Below are 15,485 nucleotides of genomic sequence, written 5' to 3' on the forward strand. Positions count from 1 at the left end.
TGTTGTATGCACACTGTGTCGAGCGGAAATGGCCTATCATAGCAGCACAACGGCTATGAACGAACATTTGAAAAGAAAACCCCCGACAGCGTTCTTGCCATCACCATCAACAAGTCAATCGTCCGCGTGCGTATACGTTGTCATTATTACACAAAAACATGAATGTGTCATTTGTATCTGCGTTGTAAATTCATAAACTAAAGCACCGTTTGCTCTGAGAGGCGCGTTTGGCGTGCCTGTTCAGTGTTTACAAAGACGCGCTCCTCTTTAACGCTGTGGAGAGGCGGCGGCGGCGAGCGAGTGGCGAGGCGGGGCGCGCCGTGAGTGACGCCGCAAGAGACAGGGGACGACGAGCGAGCGAGGAAGAGGAGCTGAAAAGCGAGGAAAGAAAGAGAAAAGAGTTGGAAGAGAAAAGACTTTGTGTAAAATTAAAAGATTGTAAACCTGGCAAAGCCGTCTGGCGTTCAGTCTGTCGGTCCTGAAAGAACCCCACGGCACAAGACGTGTCACAAACGCTAACGTTAATTAGTTGTGCAAATACCTTTTACAACATTAACAGTTACATATACTATGTACAAACCAACAATTAACTTTCACTTTAATCATACTATCATTGTTGTGTTATTAAGCAAAATAAGCAATACTTTTACTTTTGTTGAAATGTTTACACTGTACACTTTTTTGTATTGGATGTTTAGCTTTATTTTTGCACATTTTAGCAAATAAGCAATACTTTTACTTTTGTTGAAATGTTTACACTTGTTACAGAATATTTCCGTTTTGCACTTTTTTGTATTGGATGTTTATCTTTATTTTTGCACATTTTAAAGCAAAATAAGCAATACTTTTACTTTTTAAATGCTTATACTATTCCAGAATATTAAGATTTGCACTGGATGTTTACTTTTATATTTGCACATTAAAAAGCAAATAAGCTACTTTTAATTTTGTTAAATGTTAAAAGTTTTAAATGTTTACATTGTTACAGAATATTTTGTCATGTTGTTGTCAATGTTGACTGAGTGGCCATACTTTTTTTTTTGTAAATAAAAGCCATGCCTTTTGAAAAAACTGGCCTACATTTATTTTTTCCTCTTCATTTTAAATAAAAAAAATAATCGGTAAAAGGACAAATAATCTATAGATTAATTGAAAAAAATAATCTATAGATTAACCGATTAATCGAAAAAATAATCTATAGATTAATCGATATAAACATAATCGTTAGCTGCAGCCCTAATGACAAGGCGTGTTTGTGTGAACGCTACCTGCAGTGTATTAATAATGTGTTCATGTATGACAAGGCGTGTGTGAATGCTACCTGCAGTGTGTTAATAATGTGTTCATTTATGACAAGGCGTGTGTGAATGCTACCTGCAGTGTATTAATAATGTGTTCATGTATGACAAGGCGTGTGTGAATGCTACCTGCAGTGTGTTAATAATGAGTTCATGTATGACAAGGTGTGTGTGAATGCTACTTGCAGTGTGTTAATAATGTGTTCATGTATGACAAGGCGTATGTGAATGCTACCTGCAGTGTGTTAATAATGAGTTCATGTATGACAAGGCATGTGTGAATGCTACCTGCAGTGTGTTAATAATGAGTTCATGTATGACAAGGTGTGTGTGTGAACGCTACCTGCAGTGTATTAATAATGTGTTCATGTATGACAAGGTGTGTGTGAATGCTACCTGCAGTGTGTTAATAATGTGTTCATGTATGACAAGGTGTGTGTGAATGCTACCTGCAGTGTATTAATAATGTGCTCATGTATGACAAGGCGTGTGTGAACGCTACCTGCAGTGTGTTAATGAGTTCATGTATGACAAGGCGTGTGTGAATGCTACCTGCAGTGTGTTAATGAGTTCATGTATGACAAGGCGTGTGTGAATGCTACCTGCAGTGTGTTAATAATGTGTTCATGTATGACAAGGCGTGTATGAACACTACCTGCAGTGTGTTAATAATGTGTTCATGTATGACAAGGCGTGTGTGTGTGAATGCTACCTGCAGTGTGAGGCCACACATTCATTACTGCAGTATTCTTTGTCCCAGTCTTGGCTCTCCACAGCTGGGTTGGTGCAGCCCGACCTCACACACACGCACATGGCCGCGCTGTCGCACAACTCCGTCACCTCCATCTCGTCCTGAAAGAGTCCGGAAACGTGTTCTTTAACCCCTTGCGGCCAAAACAGGTACTGTATGTGTTCCTTAAGCGATACCATTGATCAGCTTGAAGGTTAGTCGTGTGAAATTTCACCAGGCAGCTTATTAAAAGTTTCTTTTATAAACTTGCACTGGGTTTTGATTGCAACATTGTTTAAGTACGATATCAAAATAAAGTAAATACTTTCTCCTAAGGCTTCTTTGGACCCCGTTGACTACCATTATAACTGCTATATTATTTTTTTTTAAACTAATTCTGGCACATTATATTTATGCATGTTTTCATTGAAAACGAAATTAACCTCATTCTTTGCAGATTGAAAAACAACACATTATTCTTTTGGTGTATTTGTGCCCCTTCACCACAGGATAGCGCCAGAAAACCATGAGCATTATTCTCACAGCTTTGACAAGCGTAAATGAGTTAAACTGACATTAAAGAGCGGAAATGCAATATAAATGCTCTTGGGCAGTTATATATAACATTGCGCATATATACATATATATATATATATTGTTGCGTTTGGACCAGTTGTTCCTCCCAAGGAATCCAAGTTTCTGGTCGCTCGCTCCCAAGCTCTTTACGACACTTAAAGCTGAGTAAAAGAACCACCAGAGACAGAATAGGTATTTTGTATATATTTGCAAAGCTTTGTAAATATACTGAGACCAGTCCAGCATAAAACATTCAATCGCGCCACTAAGATGGTCTGCCCTACAAAATGGAAACCCTCTATTCTATCAAGTCTCTCTCTCTCCCACCCTCGCAGTCTTGTCCCTCCAGCCCAAACACATCCTCCGCACCTGGACATAAGAATAGATACGAGGAAGGAGTATCTCTCTTTCTTACATTCCACACTCAAGGTTAGCACACAGTATTTGCAGACAACCAAAAGACCACAATTGGAAGAAAAACACTAGCTGTTTTGTAATATGATTATGAAATTAAAGAAGTAACACTTAAATACGGATATATGTAAATATCTGCCTCCGACAATATATATATATATATATATATATATATATATATATATATATATATATATATATATATATATATATATATATTGAGTCTGTTTAGCTGATTTGTGAGCCACCTTCCGCAGCTAGTGGCGATGACTTCTGTTTTGTTTGATCAGCCAATTTACTGCTTTGTTACAGGCACCCTTTGGAAACAATTAAGGTGTGTAAATAAAGATTTACAAAATATTTCTGTGCAAATAACTAATTTCACAAAGTATATATACAGTATCTGCGGCTTATAGTCCGGTGCAGCTAATATATGGAAAACCGGTGCGCTCGATAGCCTGGAAAATATGGTAGTTAAATATTTCTGAGCAAGGAATTAGACAGAGTATGGAATTGTGCATGAAGTCTCTTTTTCAGACTCTTCTCACTGCGGACACAAATCCATAACGGCCTCAAGTTAGGCCTGTTCCTGGTACCAACACATATACTCAGTATTAGTCACACTGCCCTAAATCAAAGGAAGCAGACCCTCAGCACCTGGGGAGTCTTAGAATGCTTTGTATCAGCTCTGAATTATTGCACACCAGCGCTGGTTCAAAAAGAGGAGTAGACCACTAAAACACTTTTATGGCCAAATCCAAAAACCCTCAAGCGCTGTTGCATCGGTTTCTCTTTAGCACTGACATTGCATTTGCACCGATCCACTCTTTTGCGTCATATCTTTTATAAAGCTGTCCCCTCGTTTATTGCCGTCAATTAGGACCGGACATGACCGAAACATATTTTTAATGTACCCTAAGATTTTTTTGTTAAAATAAAGCCAATAATGCCACTTTTTGTTTATTTAGAAAAGTACCGAAATACATTTTGGTACCGGTACCAAAATAATGGTATCGAGACAACCCTTTTTAATTGAGAAATTCCTGGAATTTCAGGAAAACCGGGAATGTTGGTCGTTCCTTAACCAACTTGGTTTTTGTCCTGAATATGAGGAGTGTTTTGACGGTGGAACGGTTGAAATGGGTTGAAAAATGTGAAAGGAGTAGTCGAACTTAAGGGTGGAAATAGGTTACCAAAAAACGTGAATTCCTGGAAATGTGTTGAATGTAGGAAAATGGTAGTTTGAATGTCCAGGATGAGTGGAATGTGTTATAGTTGGAATGGTTTGAATAGGTTGAAAAAAGTGGGAATTGTGCAACTTGGAAAAATGTCCCATTCATTTCAATGGGAACTTCCTGGGAATTTGGGGAAAAGTGAAATTTTTTGGAAAATGATTGGGAGGATGAATGTCCTGAATGACCTGAGTTGGTTGGTGTTGGAATTGTTTAAATTGGTCAAAAAATGTTGAATTAGTAACAGTTTTTAATTGAGAAATTTTTGGAATTTTGGGAAAACCGGGAATTTTTCTAGTTTTGGTTTTTGTCCTGAATGTGAGGAGAGTTTTGACGGTGGAACGGTTGAAATGGGTTGAAAAATGTGAAAGGAGTAGTCGAACTTAAGGGTGGAAAAGGTTACCAAAAAACGGGAATTCCTGGAAATTTGTTGAATGTGGAAAAATAGTAGTTTGAATGTCCAGGATGAGTTGAATGTGTTGAAGGTGGAATGGTTTGAATGTTGAAGAGTTTGAATTTCCAGGAAAACCGGAATTTGGTTTGGAACTTGGGAAAGTGTTAATTTTAATGTCCAGGATGAGTGGAATGTGTTGATGTTGGAATGGTTTGAATAGGTTGAAAAATGTGGGAATTGTGCAACTTGGAAAAATGTCCCATTCATTTTAAATGGGAACTTCCTGGAATTTTGGGAAAAAAGGGATTTTTTTTTTTAATGATTTGGAGCATGAATGACCTGAATGAGCTGAGTTGGTTGGTGTTGGAATTGTTTAAATCGGTCAAGAAATGTTGAATTAGTGACAGTTTTTAATTGAGAAATTCCTGGAATTTCAGGAAAACTGAGGATTTTGGTAGTTCCTTAACCAACTTGGTTTTTGTCCTGAATATGAGGAGTGTTTTGACGGTGGAACGGTTGAAATGGGTTGAAAAATGTGAAAGAAGAAGTCAAACTTAAGAAGGGTGGGAATAGGTTACCAAAAAACGTGAATTCCTGGAAATGTGTTGAATGTGGGAAAATGGTAGTTTGAATGTCCAGGATGAGTTGAATGTGTTGAAGGTGGAATGGTTTGAATGTTGAAGAATTTGAATTTCCAGGAAAACCGGAATTTGGTTTGGAACTTGGGAAAGTGTTAGTTTTAATGTCCAGGATGAGTGGAATGTGTTGATGTTGGAATTGTTTGAATAGGTTGAAAAATGTGGGAATTGTGCAACTTGGAAAACTGTCCCATTCATTTTAAATGGGAACTTCCTGGAATTTTGGGAAAAACGGGTTTTTGTTTTTTTTAATGATTTGGAGCATGAATGACCTGAATGAGCTGAATTGGTTGGTGTTGGAGTTGTTTAAATCGGTCAAGAAATGTTGAATTAGTGACAGTTTTTAATTGAGAAATTCCTGGAATTTCAGGAAAACTGAGGATTTTGGTAGTTCCTTAACCAACTTGGTTTTTGTCCTGAATATGAGTGTTTTGACGGTGGAACGGTTGAAATGGGTTGAAAAATGTGAAAGGGTGGGAATAGGTTACCAAAAAACGTGAATTCCTGGAAATGTGTTGAATGTGGGAAAATGGTAGTTTGAATGTCCAGGATGAGTTGAATGTGTTGAAGGTGGAATGGTTTGAATGTTGAAGAGTTTGAATTTCCAGGAAAACCGGAATTTGGTTTGGAACTTGGGAAAGTGTTAGTGTGAATGTCCAGGATGAGTGGAATGTGTTGATGTTGGAATGGTTTGAATAGGTTGAAAAATGTGGGAATTGTGCAACTTGGAAAAATGTCCCATTCATTTTAAATGGGAACTTTCTGGAACTTTGGGAAAAACAGGATTTTTTTTTTTTTAATGATTAGGAGCATGAATGACCTGAATGAGCTGAATTGGTTGGTGTCGGAATTGTTTAAATCGGTCAAGAAATGTTGAATTAGTGACAGTTTTTAATTGAGAAATTCCTGGAATTTCAGGAAAACTGAGGATTTTGGTAGTTCCTTAACCAACTTGGTTTTTGTCCTGAATATGAGGAGTGTTTTGACGGTAGAACGGTTGAAATGGGTTGAAAAATGTGAAAGGAGATGTCTTAAGAAGGGTGGGAATAGGTTACCAAAAAACGTGAATTCCTGGAAATGTGTTGAATGTGGGAAAATGGTAGTTTGAATGTCCAGGATGAGTTGAATGTGTTGAAGGTGGAATGGTTTGAATGTTGAAGAGTTTGAATTTCCAGGAAAACCGGAATTTGGTTTGGAACTTGGGAAAGGGTTAGTTTTAATGTCCAGGATGAGTGGAATGTGTTGATGTTGGAATGGTTTGAATAGGTTGAAAAATGTGGGAATTGTGCAACTTGGAAAAATGTCCCATTCATTTCAATGGGAACTTCCTGGGAATTTGGGGAAAAGTGAAATTTTTTGGAAAATGATTGGGAGGATGAATGTCCTGAATGACCTGAGTTGGTTGGTGTTGGAATTGTTTAAATTGGTCCAAAAATGTTGAATTAGTAACAGTTTTTAATTGAGAAATTCTTGGAATTTTGGGAAAACCGGGAATTTTTCTAGTTTTGGTTTTTGTCCTGAATGTGAGGAGAGTTTTGACGGTGGAACGGTTGAAATGGGTTGAAAAATGTGAAAGGAGTAGTCGAACTTAAGGGTGGAAAAGGTTACCAAAAAACGGGAATTCCTGGAAATTTGTTGAATGTGGAAAAATAGTAGTTTGAATGTCCAGGATGAGTTGAATGTGTTGAAGGTGGAATGGTTTGAATGTTGAAGAGTTTGAATTTCCAGGAAAACTGGAATTTGGTTTGGAACTTGGGAAAGTGTTAATTTTAATGTCCAGGATGAGTGGAATGTGTTGATGTTGGAATGGTTTGAATAGGTTGAAAAATGTGGGAATTGTGCAACTTGGAAAAATGTCCCATTCATTTTAAATGGGAACTTCCTGGAATTTTGGGAAAAAAGGGATTTTTTTTTTTAATGATTTGGAGCATGAATGACCTGAATGAGCTGAGTTGGTTGGTGTTGGAATTGTTTAAATCGGTCAAGAAATGTTGAATTAGTGACAGTTTTTAATTGAGAAATTCCTGGAATTTCAGGAAAACTGAGGATTTTGGTAGTTCCTTAACCAACTTGGTTTTTGTCCTGAATATGAGGAGTGTTTTGACGGTGGAACGGTTGAAATGGGTTGAAAAATGTGAAAGGAGAAGTCAAACTTAAGAAGGGTGGGAATAGGTTACCAAAAAACGTGAATTCCTGGAAATGTGTTGAATGTGGGAAAATGGTAGTTTGAATGTCCAGGATGAGTTGAATGTGTTGAAGGTGGAATGGTTTGAATGTTGAAGAATTTGAATTTCCAGGAAAACCGGAATTTGGTTTGGAACTTGGGAAAGTGTTAGTTTTAATGTCCAGGATGAGTGGAATGTGTTGATGTTGGAATTGTTTGAATAGGTTGAAAAATGTGGGAATTGTGCAACTTGGAAAACTGTCCCATTCATTTTAAATGGGAACTTCCTGGAATTTTGGGAAAAACGGGTTTTTGTTTTTTTTAATGATTTGGAGCATGAATGACCTGAATGAGCTGAATTGGTTGGTGTTGGAGTTGTTTAAATCGGTCAAGAAATGTTGAATTAGTGACAGTTTTTAATTGAGAAATTCCTGGAATTTCAGGAAAACTGAGGATTTTGGTAGTTCCTTAACCAACTTGGTTTTTGTCCTGAATATGAGGAGTGTTTTGACGGTAGAACGGTTGAAATGGGTTGAAAAATGTGAAAGGAGTAGTCGAACTTAAGGGTGGAAAAGGTTACCAAAAAACGGGAATTCCTGGAAATTTGTTGAATGTGGAAAAATAGTAGTTTGAATGTCCAGGATGAGTTGAATGTGTTGAAGGTGGAATGGTTTGAATGTTGAAGAGTTTGAATTTCCAGGAAAACTGGAATTTGGTTTGGAACATGGGAAAGTGTTAATTTTAATGTCCAGGATGAGTGGAATGTGTTGATGTTGGAATGGTTTGAATAGGTTGAAAAATGTGGGAATTGTGCAACTTGGAAAAATGTCCCATTCATTTTAAATGGGAACTTCCTGGAATTTTGGGAAAAACAGGATTTTTTTTTTTTTTTAATGATTAGGAGCATAAATGACCTGAATGAGCTGAATTGGTTGGTGTCGGAATTGTTTAAATCGGTCAAGAAATGTTGAATTAGTGACAGTTTTTAATTGAGAAATTCCTGGAATTTCAGGAAAACTGAGGATTTTGGTAGTTCCTTAACCAACTTGGTTTTTGTCCTGAATATGAGGAGTGTTTTGACGGTAGAACGGTTGAAATGGGTTGAAAAATGTGAAAGGAGATGTCTTAAGAAGGGTGGGAATAGGTTACCAAAAAACGTGAATTCCTGGAAATGTGTTGAATGTGGGAAAATGGTAGTTTGAATGTCCAGGATGAGTTGAATGTGTTGAAGGTGGAATGGTTTGAATGTTGAAGAGTTTGAATTTCCAGGAAAACCGGAATTTGGTTTGGAACTTGGGAAAGGGTTAGTTTTAATGTCCAGGATGAGTGGAATGTGTTGATGTTGGAATGGTTTGAATAGGTTGAAAAATGTGGGAATTGTGCAACTTGGAAAAATGTCCCATTCATTTCAATGGGAACTTCCTGGGAATTTGGGGAAAAGTGAAATTTTTTGGAAAATGATTGGGAGGATGAAAGGGAAAAAAGGGATTTTTTTTTTAATGATTTGGAGCATGAATGACCTGAATGAGCTGAGTTGGTTGGTGTTGGAATTGTTTAAATCGGTCAAGAAATGTTGAATTAGTGACAGTTTTTAATTGAGAAATTCCTGGAATTTCAGGAAAACTGAGGATTTTGGTAGTTCCTTAACCAACTTGGTTTTTGTCCTGAATATGAGGAGTGTTTTGACGGTGGAACGGTTGAAATGGGTTGAAAAATGTGAAAGGAGAAGTCAAACTTAAGAAGGGTGGGAATAGGTTACCAAAAAACGTGAATTCCTGGAAATGTGTTGAATGTGGGAAAATGGTAGTTTGAATGTCCAGGATGAGTTGAATGTGGAATGGTTTGAATGTTGAAGAATTTGAATTTCCAGGAAAACCGGAATTCGGTTTGGAACTTGGGAAAGGGTTAGTTTTAATGTCCAGGATGAGTGGAATGTGTTGATGTTGGAATGGTTTGAATAGGTTGAAAAATGTGGGAATTGTGCAACTTGGAAAAATGTCCCATTCATTTTAAATGGGAAATTCCTGGAATTTTGGGAAAAACAGGATTTTTAAAAAATGATTTGGAGCATGGATGAGCTGAATTGGTTGGTGTTGGAATTGTTTAAATCGGTCAAGAAATGTTGAATTAGTGACAGTTTTTAAATTGAGAAATTCCTGGAATTTCAGGAAAACTAAGGATTTTGGTAGTTCCTTAACCAACTTGGTTTTTGTCCTGAATATGAGGAGTGTTTTGACGGTGGAACGGTTGAAATGGGTTGAAAAATGTGAAAGGAGAAGTCAAACTTAAGAAGGGTGGGAATAGGTTACCAAAAAATGTGAATTCCTGGAAATGTGTTGAATGTAGGAAAATGGTAGTTTGAATGTCCAGGATGAGTTGAATGTGTTATAGTTGGAATGGTTTGAATAGGTTGAAAAAAGTGGGAATTGTGCAACTTGGAAAAATGTCCCATTCATTTCAATGGGAACTTCCTGGGAATTTGGGGAAAAGTGGGCTTTTTTGGAAAATGATTGGGAGCATGAATGTCCTGAATGACCTGAGTTGGTTGGTGTTGGAATTGTTTAATTTGGTCAAGAAATGTTGAATTAGTAACAGTTTTTAATTGAGAAATTCCTGGAATTTTGGGAAAACCGGGAATTTTTCTAGTTTTGGTTTTTGTCCTGAATGTGAGGAGTGTTTTGACGGTGGAACGGTTGAAATAGGTTGAAAAATGTGAAAGGAGTAGTCGAACTTAAGGGTGGAAAAGGTTACCAAAAAACGGGAATTCCTGGAAATTTGTTGAATGTGGAAAATTAGTAGTTTGAATGTCCAGGATGAGTAGAATGTGGAATAACAATGGAATAATGGTATCTAGACAACCCTACTACAAACATGTATTTTTAAGACACCACATCCACTGTTTCAAGTAAATATTAAAGAAATAACTTACAGTTGATGTCTTGAAAGTGACAAGGTAAACATCCAGTGTAAAGTGTATCGCAGAATGCAGACTTTCTTACCTCTGCCAAAGAAGTTATGTTTGTCTGTTTGTTAGCAGCATAACTCAAACAGTTATGGACAGATTTTGATGACATTTTCAGGAAACGTCAAAAAAAAAATCCTCTTGATTACTGTGAGTACGAACGCACTTCACTCCTACTCTGCAAAAACTGAAATCTAAGCAAGATGAAATATCTCAAATAAGGGTGATATTTGCTTATTTTCTGTCTGATAAGATAATTCTTCTCACTAAGCAGATTTGATGTTAGAGTGTTTTACTTGTTTTAAGGGTTTTGGTCCTAAATGATCTCAGTAAGCTATTACAGCTTGTTGCTGAGATTTGATGACCTATATTGAGTAAAACATGCTTGAAACTAGAATATCAACTGTTGCAAAGCTGTGTCATCAACACTCACAAGTATAAAACTGCTTTTTTTAAAGTAATAATTCTTACTTCAAGCATGAAAAAAAATCATGATGCCGAGCGCATATCATTATGTCAAGATAATGGCACTAATATTTAAGAATATTTTTCAACATATTGAGAAAAAAGGTCTCTTTTTTTTCTACCAAGAAAAGTGCACTTGTTATTAGTGAGAATATACTTATTTTAAGGTATTTTGGGGTTCATTGAGGTTAGCTAATTTTGCTTGTTTTGGAAAGTCTTGACCAGTCGAATTTTCTTGTTCTATTGGCAGATATATTTGCTTAGTTCAAATAAAATACCCCTCATTTTTGTATTTGTTTTTCTTGTTTTTGAACACTGACTTTTTGCAGTGTGCTTACTAAAAGACAAGTTCACTATTTTATTTAAGGACAAACTTGCAATAAGAAACATATGTTTAATGTACCCTAAGATTTTTTGTTGAAATAAAGCCAATAATGCCATTTTTTTGTTTATTTAGAAAAGTACCGAAAAGTATCGAAATACATTATGGTACCGGTACCAAAATATTGGTATTGAGACAACCCTACTACAAACATGTATTTTTAAGAAACAACATCCACTGTTCCAAGTAAATATTAAATGAAGAACTTACTTAGTTGATGTCTTGAAAGTGGCAACGTAAATGTATCATTATTCTTCAATATTTCTGGCGGCCGTTGTGTCCTATTATACTCAGCGGTCTTTGAACACACCGTGCACAATTGAACAGTTTAGTTGCTGTGTTCATTTAGGGTTGGATTGGGTTTTGTTAAGTACAGACACTATATTGCCAAAAGTATTAGGCCACCCATCCAAATTATGAGAATCAGGCCACAGGTGTATAAAATCCAGCACTTAGGCATGGAGACTGTTTCTACAAACATTTGTGAAAGAATGTGCCGCTCTCAGTGATTTCCAGCGTGGAACTGTCATAGGATGCCACCTGTGCAACAAATCTAGTCGTGAAATTTCCTCGCTCCTAAATATTCCAAAGTCAACTTTATTACAAGAAAATGGAAGAGTTTGGGAACAACAGCAACTCAGCCACCAAATGGTAGGCCACGTAAACTGACAGAGAGGGGTCAGCGGATGCTGAAGCGCATAGTGCAAAGACTTTCTGCACAGTCAGTTGCTACAGAGCTCCAAACGTCATGTGACCTTCCAATTAGCCCACGTACAGTACGCAGGGAGCTTCATGGAATGTGTTTCCATGGCCGAGCAGCTGCATCTAAGCCATGCATCACCATCCCAATGCAAAGCGTGGGATGCAGTGGTGTAAAGCACGTCGCCACTGGACTCTAGAGCAGTGGAGACGCCTTCTCTGGACTGATGAATCACGCTTTTCCATCCGGCAATCCGAGTCTGGGTTTGGAGGTTGCCAGAAGAACGGTACATTTCCCACTGCATTGTGCCAAGTGTGAAATTTGGTGGAGGAGGAATGATGGTGTGGGGTTGTTGTTTTTTTTAGGAGTTGGGCTTGGCCCCTTAGTTCCAGTGAAAGGAACTTTGAATGTTCCTGAATACCAAAACATTTTGGACAATTCCATGCTCCCAACCTTGTGGGAACAGTTTGGAGCGGTCCCCTTCCTCTTCCAACATGACTGTGCACCAGTGCACAAAGCAAGGTCCATAAAGACACGGATGACAGAGTTTGGTGTGGATGAACTTGACTGGCCTGCACAGAGTCCTGACCTGAACCCGATAGAACACCTTTGGGATGAATTAGAACGGAGACTGAGAGCCAGGCCTTCCCCACCAACATCATTGTGTGACCTGTGGGGTTGTTTTTCAGGAGTTGGGCTTGGCCCCTTAGTTCCAGTGAAAGGAACTTTGAATGCTACAGGATACCAAAACATTTTGGACAATTCCATGGGATGGCACTTCAAGTTCATATGTGAGTAAAGGCAGGTAGACCAAATACTTTTGGGAATATAGTGTAACTCCACATGTGTTCATTCATAGTTTTGATGCCTTCAGTGACAATCTACAATGTAAATCAGGCCTGGGCAAATTAAGGCCCGGGGGCCACGTGTGGTCCGTTAAGCTTTGCAATCTGGCCCGCCGGACATTCCCAAATCATTTTTGTAGATCTTTAAGATGGAAAGTGTAGCTGCCATTATGATGTTTACACATGACTGTAAGTCTTGAACTATATAAAGTATTTCAATGGTTGGAATCTGCGCTTTTGGATGATATACCAGTTACTATGGTCATCTAATTAGTTACTACCACCCGAACGCTTCCCGAGGGAGGTGTTTAGGGCACGTCCGACCGGCAGGAGGCCACGGGGAAGACCCAGGACACGTTGGGAAGACTATCTCTTCCGGCTGGCCTGGGAACGCCTCGGGATCCCCCGGAAGGAGCTGGACGAAGTGGCTGGGGAGAGGGAAGTCTGGGCTTCTCTGCTTAGGCTGCTGCCCCCGTGACCCCACCTCGGATAAGCGGAAGAAAATGGATGGATGGTAGAGATGTCCGATAATATCGGCAGGCCGATATTATCGACCGATAAATGCTTTAAAATGTAATATCGGAAATTATCGGCATCGTTTTTTGTTTTTTTAATCGGTATTGGTTTTTTTTAAATCAACATAAAAAACATAAGATACACTTACAATTAGTGCACCAACCCAAAAAACCTCCCTCCCCCATTCACACTCATTCACATTCATTCACACAAAAGGGTTGTTTCTTTCTGTTATTAATATTCTGGTTCCTACATTATATAACAATATATATCAATACAGTCTGCAAGGGATACAGTCCGTAAGCACACATGATTGTGCGTGCTGCTGGTCCACTAATAGTACTAACCTTTAACACTTAATTTTTACTAATTTTCATTAATTACTCGTTTCTATGTAACTGTTTTTATATTGTTTTACTTTCTTTTTTATTCAAGATTTTTTTATTTTTTTTATTTATCTTATTTTATTTTATTAATTTTTTTTTAAAAAGGACCTTATCTTCATACCTGGTTGTCCAAATTAGGCATAATAATGTGTTAATTCCACGACTGTATATATCGGTATCGGTTGATATCGGTATCGGTAATGAAGAGTTGGACAATATCGGAATATCAGATATCAGCAAAAAAGCCATTATCTGACATCCCTAATGGATGGTAATCTAATTAGTGACTATGGTCATCTAATTAGTTACTATGGTAATCTACATCACAGCAGCTCAGACGAGGCACCAAGCAGTGTGGGCGGGAAGTGTTTCCACAGACCCGGAAGGAGATTTTCACAACAAAGTTCTAAAGCTTAGTGATGTATAAGATGTATCAGATTGTAGGTGAGTTTATTTTGTACCCTTCGCGTTCATATTTCACTGTTTGTTGCATTTTTGTTGCACTTGATTGTAAAATATGTCGATCGCAAGGGGGTGTGACGTTCCTATTTTATCAATATTCAGTGTTTTATCCTTCATAGAAAAAAATAAAATTCCATTACGTTTTTTAAGGCGGTCTGTCATAATGTTTTTAGCATTCAATCAGACATTATTGTGAGGTTTTGTATTAGTGTCCCTAAAAATAGATATACCGGCCCCCAGACACATTTTTCTCTAAATGTGGCCCCCGAGTCAAAATAAATGCCCAGGCAAATAGTAAATTGTCATGAAAATAAAGAAAACGCATTGAATGAGGAGAAGGCGTGTCCAAAGGCTTGGCCTGTAAATTGCCAAAAATTCTTCACTTTGTCCGGCAAAGAAAAAAAGGACGCAATGATGGCCGCCACTTAAGTCCTGATCAGTCGTCTACACCAGTGTTTTTCAACATTTTTTGAGCCAAGGCGCATTTTTTTCATTGAAAAAAATCCAACAGCAGAAAACATAAAAAAATGCAGGCGATATTGACAATAAAAAGTTGTTCTCGCAATTGTTGGATATGAATTGAAACCATAACCAACCATGCGTCACTATAGCTCTTGTCTCAAAGTACTGTTTTGGGTGTTTTCCTGTGTGTAGTGATTGAGTTCTTGTCTTGCGCTCCTATTTTGGTGGCTTTTCCTTTTTGTTGATATTTTCCTGTAGCAGTTTCATGTCTTCCTTTGTCCTTTGTGGGCACATTGTTGATTGTAATTGTCATGTACGGATGTACTTTGTGGACGCCGTCTGCGCTCCACACGCTGTAAGTCTTTGCTGTCGTCCAGCATTTTGTTTTTGTTTACTTTGCAGCCAGATCAGTTTTAGTTTCGTTTTTGCGGCAATTGCCTTTGGTTTATTTGTGGTTTAAGCCATACTTGCCAACCCTCCCGGATTTCCCGGGAGACTCCCGAAATTCAGCGCCTCTCCCGAAAACCTCCCGGGACAAATTTTCTCCCGAAAATCTCCCGAAATTCAGGCGGACCTGGAGGCCACGCCCCCTCCAGCTCCATGCGGACCTGAGTCCGCTTTCCCACAATATAAAGAACGTCTACAGTAAAGCAGTCCGTCTGCCGTAAACAGCAATGTTGTGACACTCTTAAACAGGACAATACTGCCATCTAGTGCATTTGATGAAAGCACTTTTGTGCGTGCCACACAGCAATGCATAGTCAGAGAGGGTGTTCAGCATGGTTAGAAAAATAGTGACAGAGAATAGAACAAGGATGGACAATTCAACCCTTAACTCAACAATGAGTAGATGAGTGTT

The 15,485-nt window shown here is 38.1% G+C and overlaps 1 protein-coding gene across 1 annotated transcript in view; it reads right to left on the bottom strand.

The window, feature by feature from the left end:
• tox4a (TOX high mobility group box family member 4 a) overlaps positions 1-15,485 on the bottom strand; it is a 57,272-nt gene that overhangs the window by 1,689 nt on the left and 40,098 nt on the right. The window contains exon 8 of the mRNA XM_061935614.2: positions 2,011-2,150. Within this exon, the coding sequence (XP_061791598.1) occupies positions 2,011-2,150 (140 nt within the window). The remainder of the gene's footprint in view (positions 1-2,010; positions 2,151-15,485) is intronic.

The sequence above is a fragment of the Nerophis lumbriciformis genome, linkage group LG03 (assembly GCF_033978685.3).
Source record: "Nerophis lumbriciformis linkage group LG03, RoL_Nlum_v2.1, whole genome shotgun sequence".
Lineage (NCBI taxonomy): Eukaryota > Metazoa > Chordata > Actinopteri > Syngnathiformes > Syngnathidae > Nerophis > Nerophis lumbriciformis.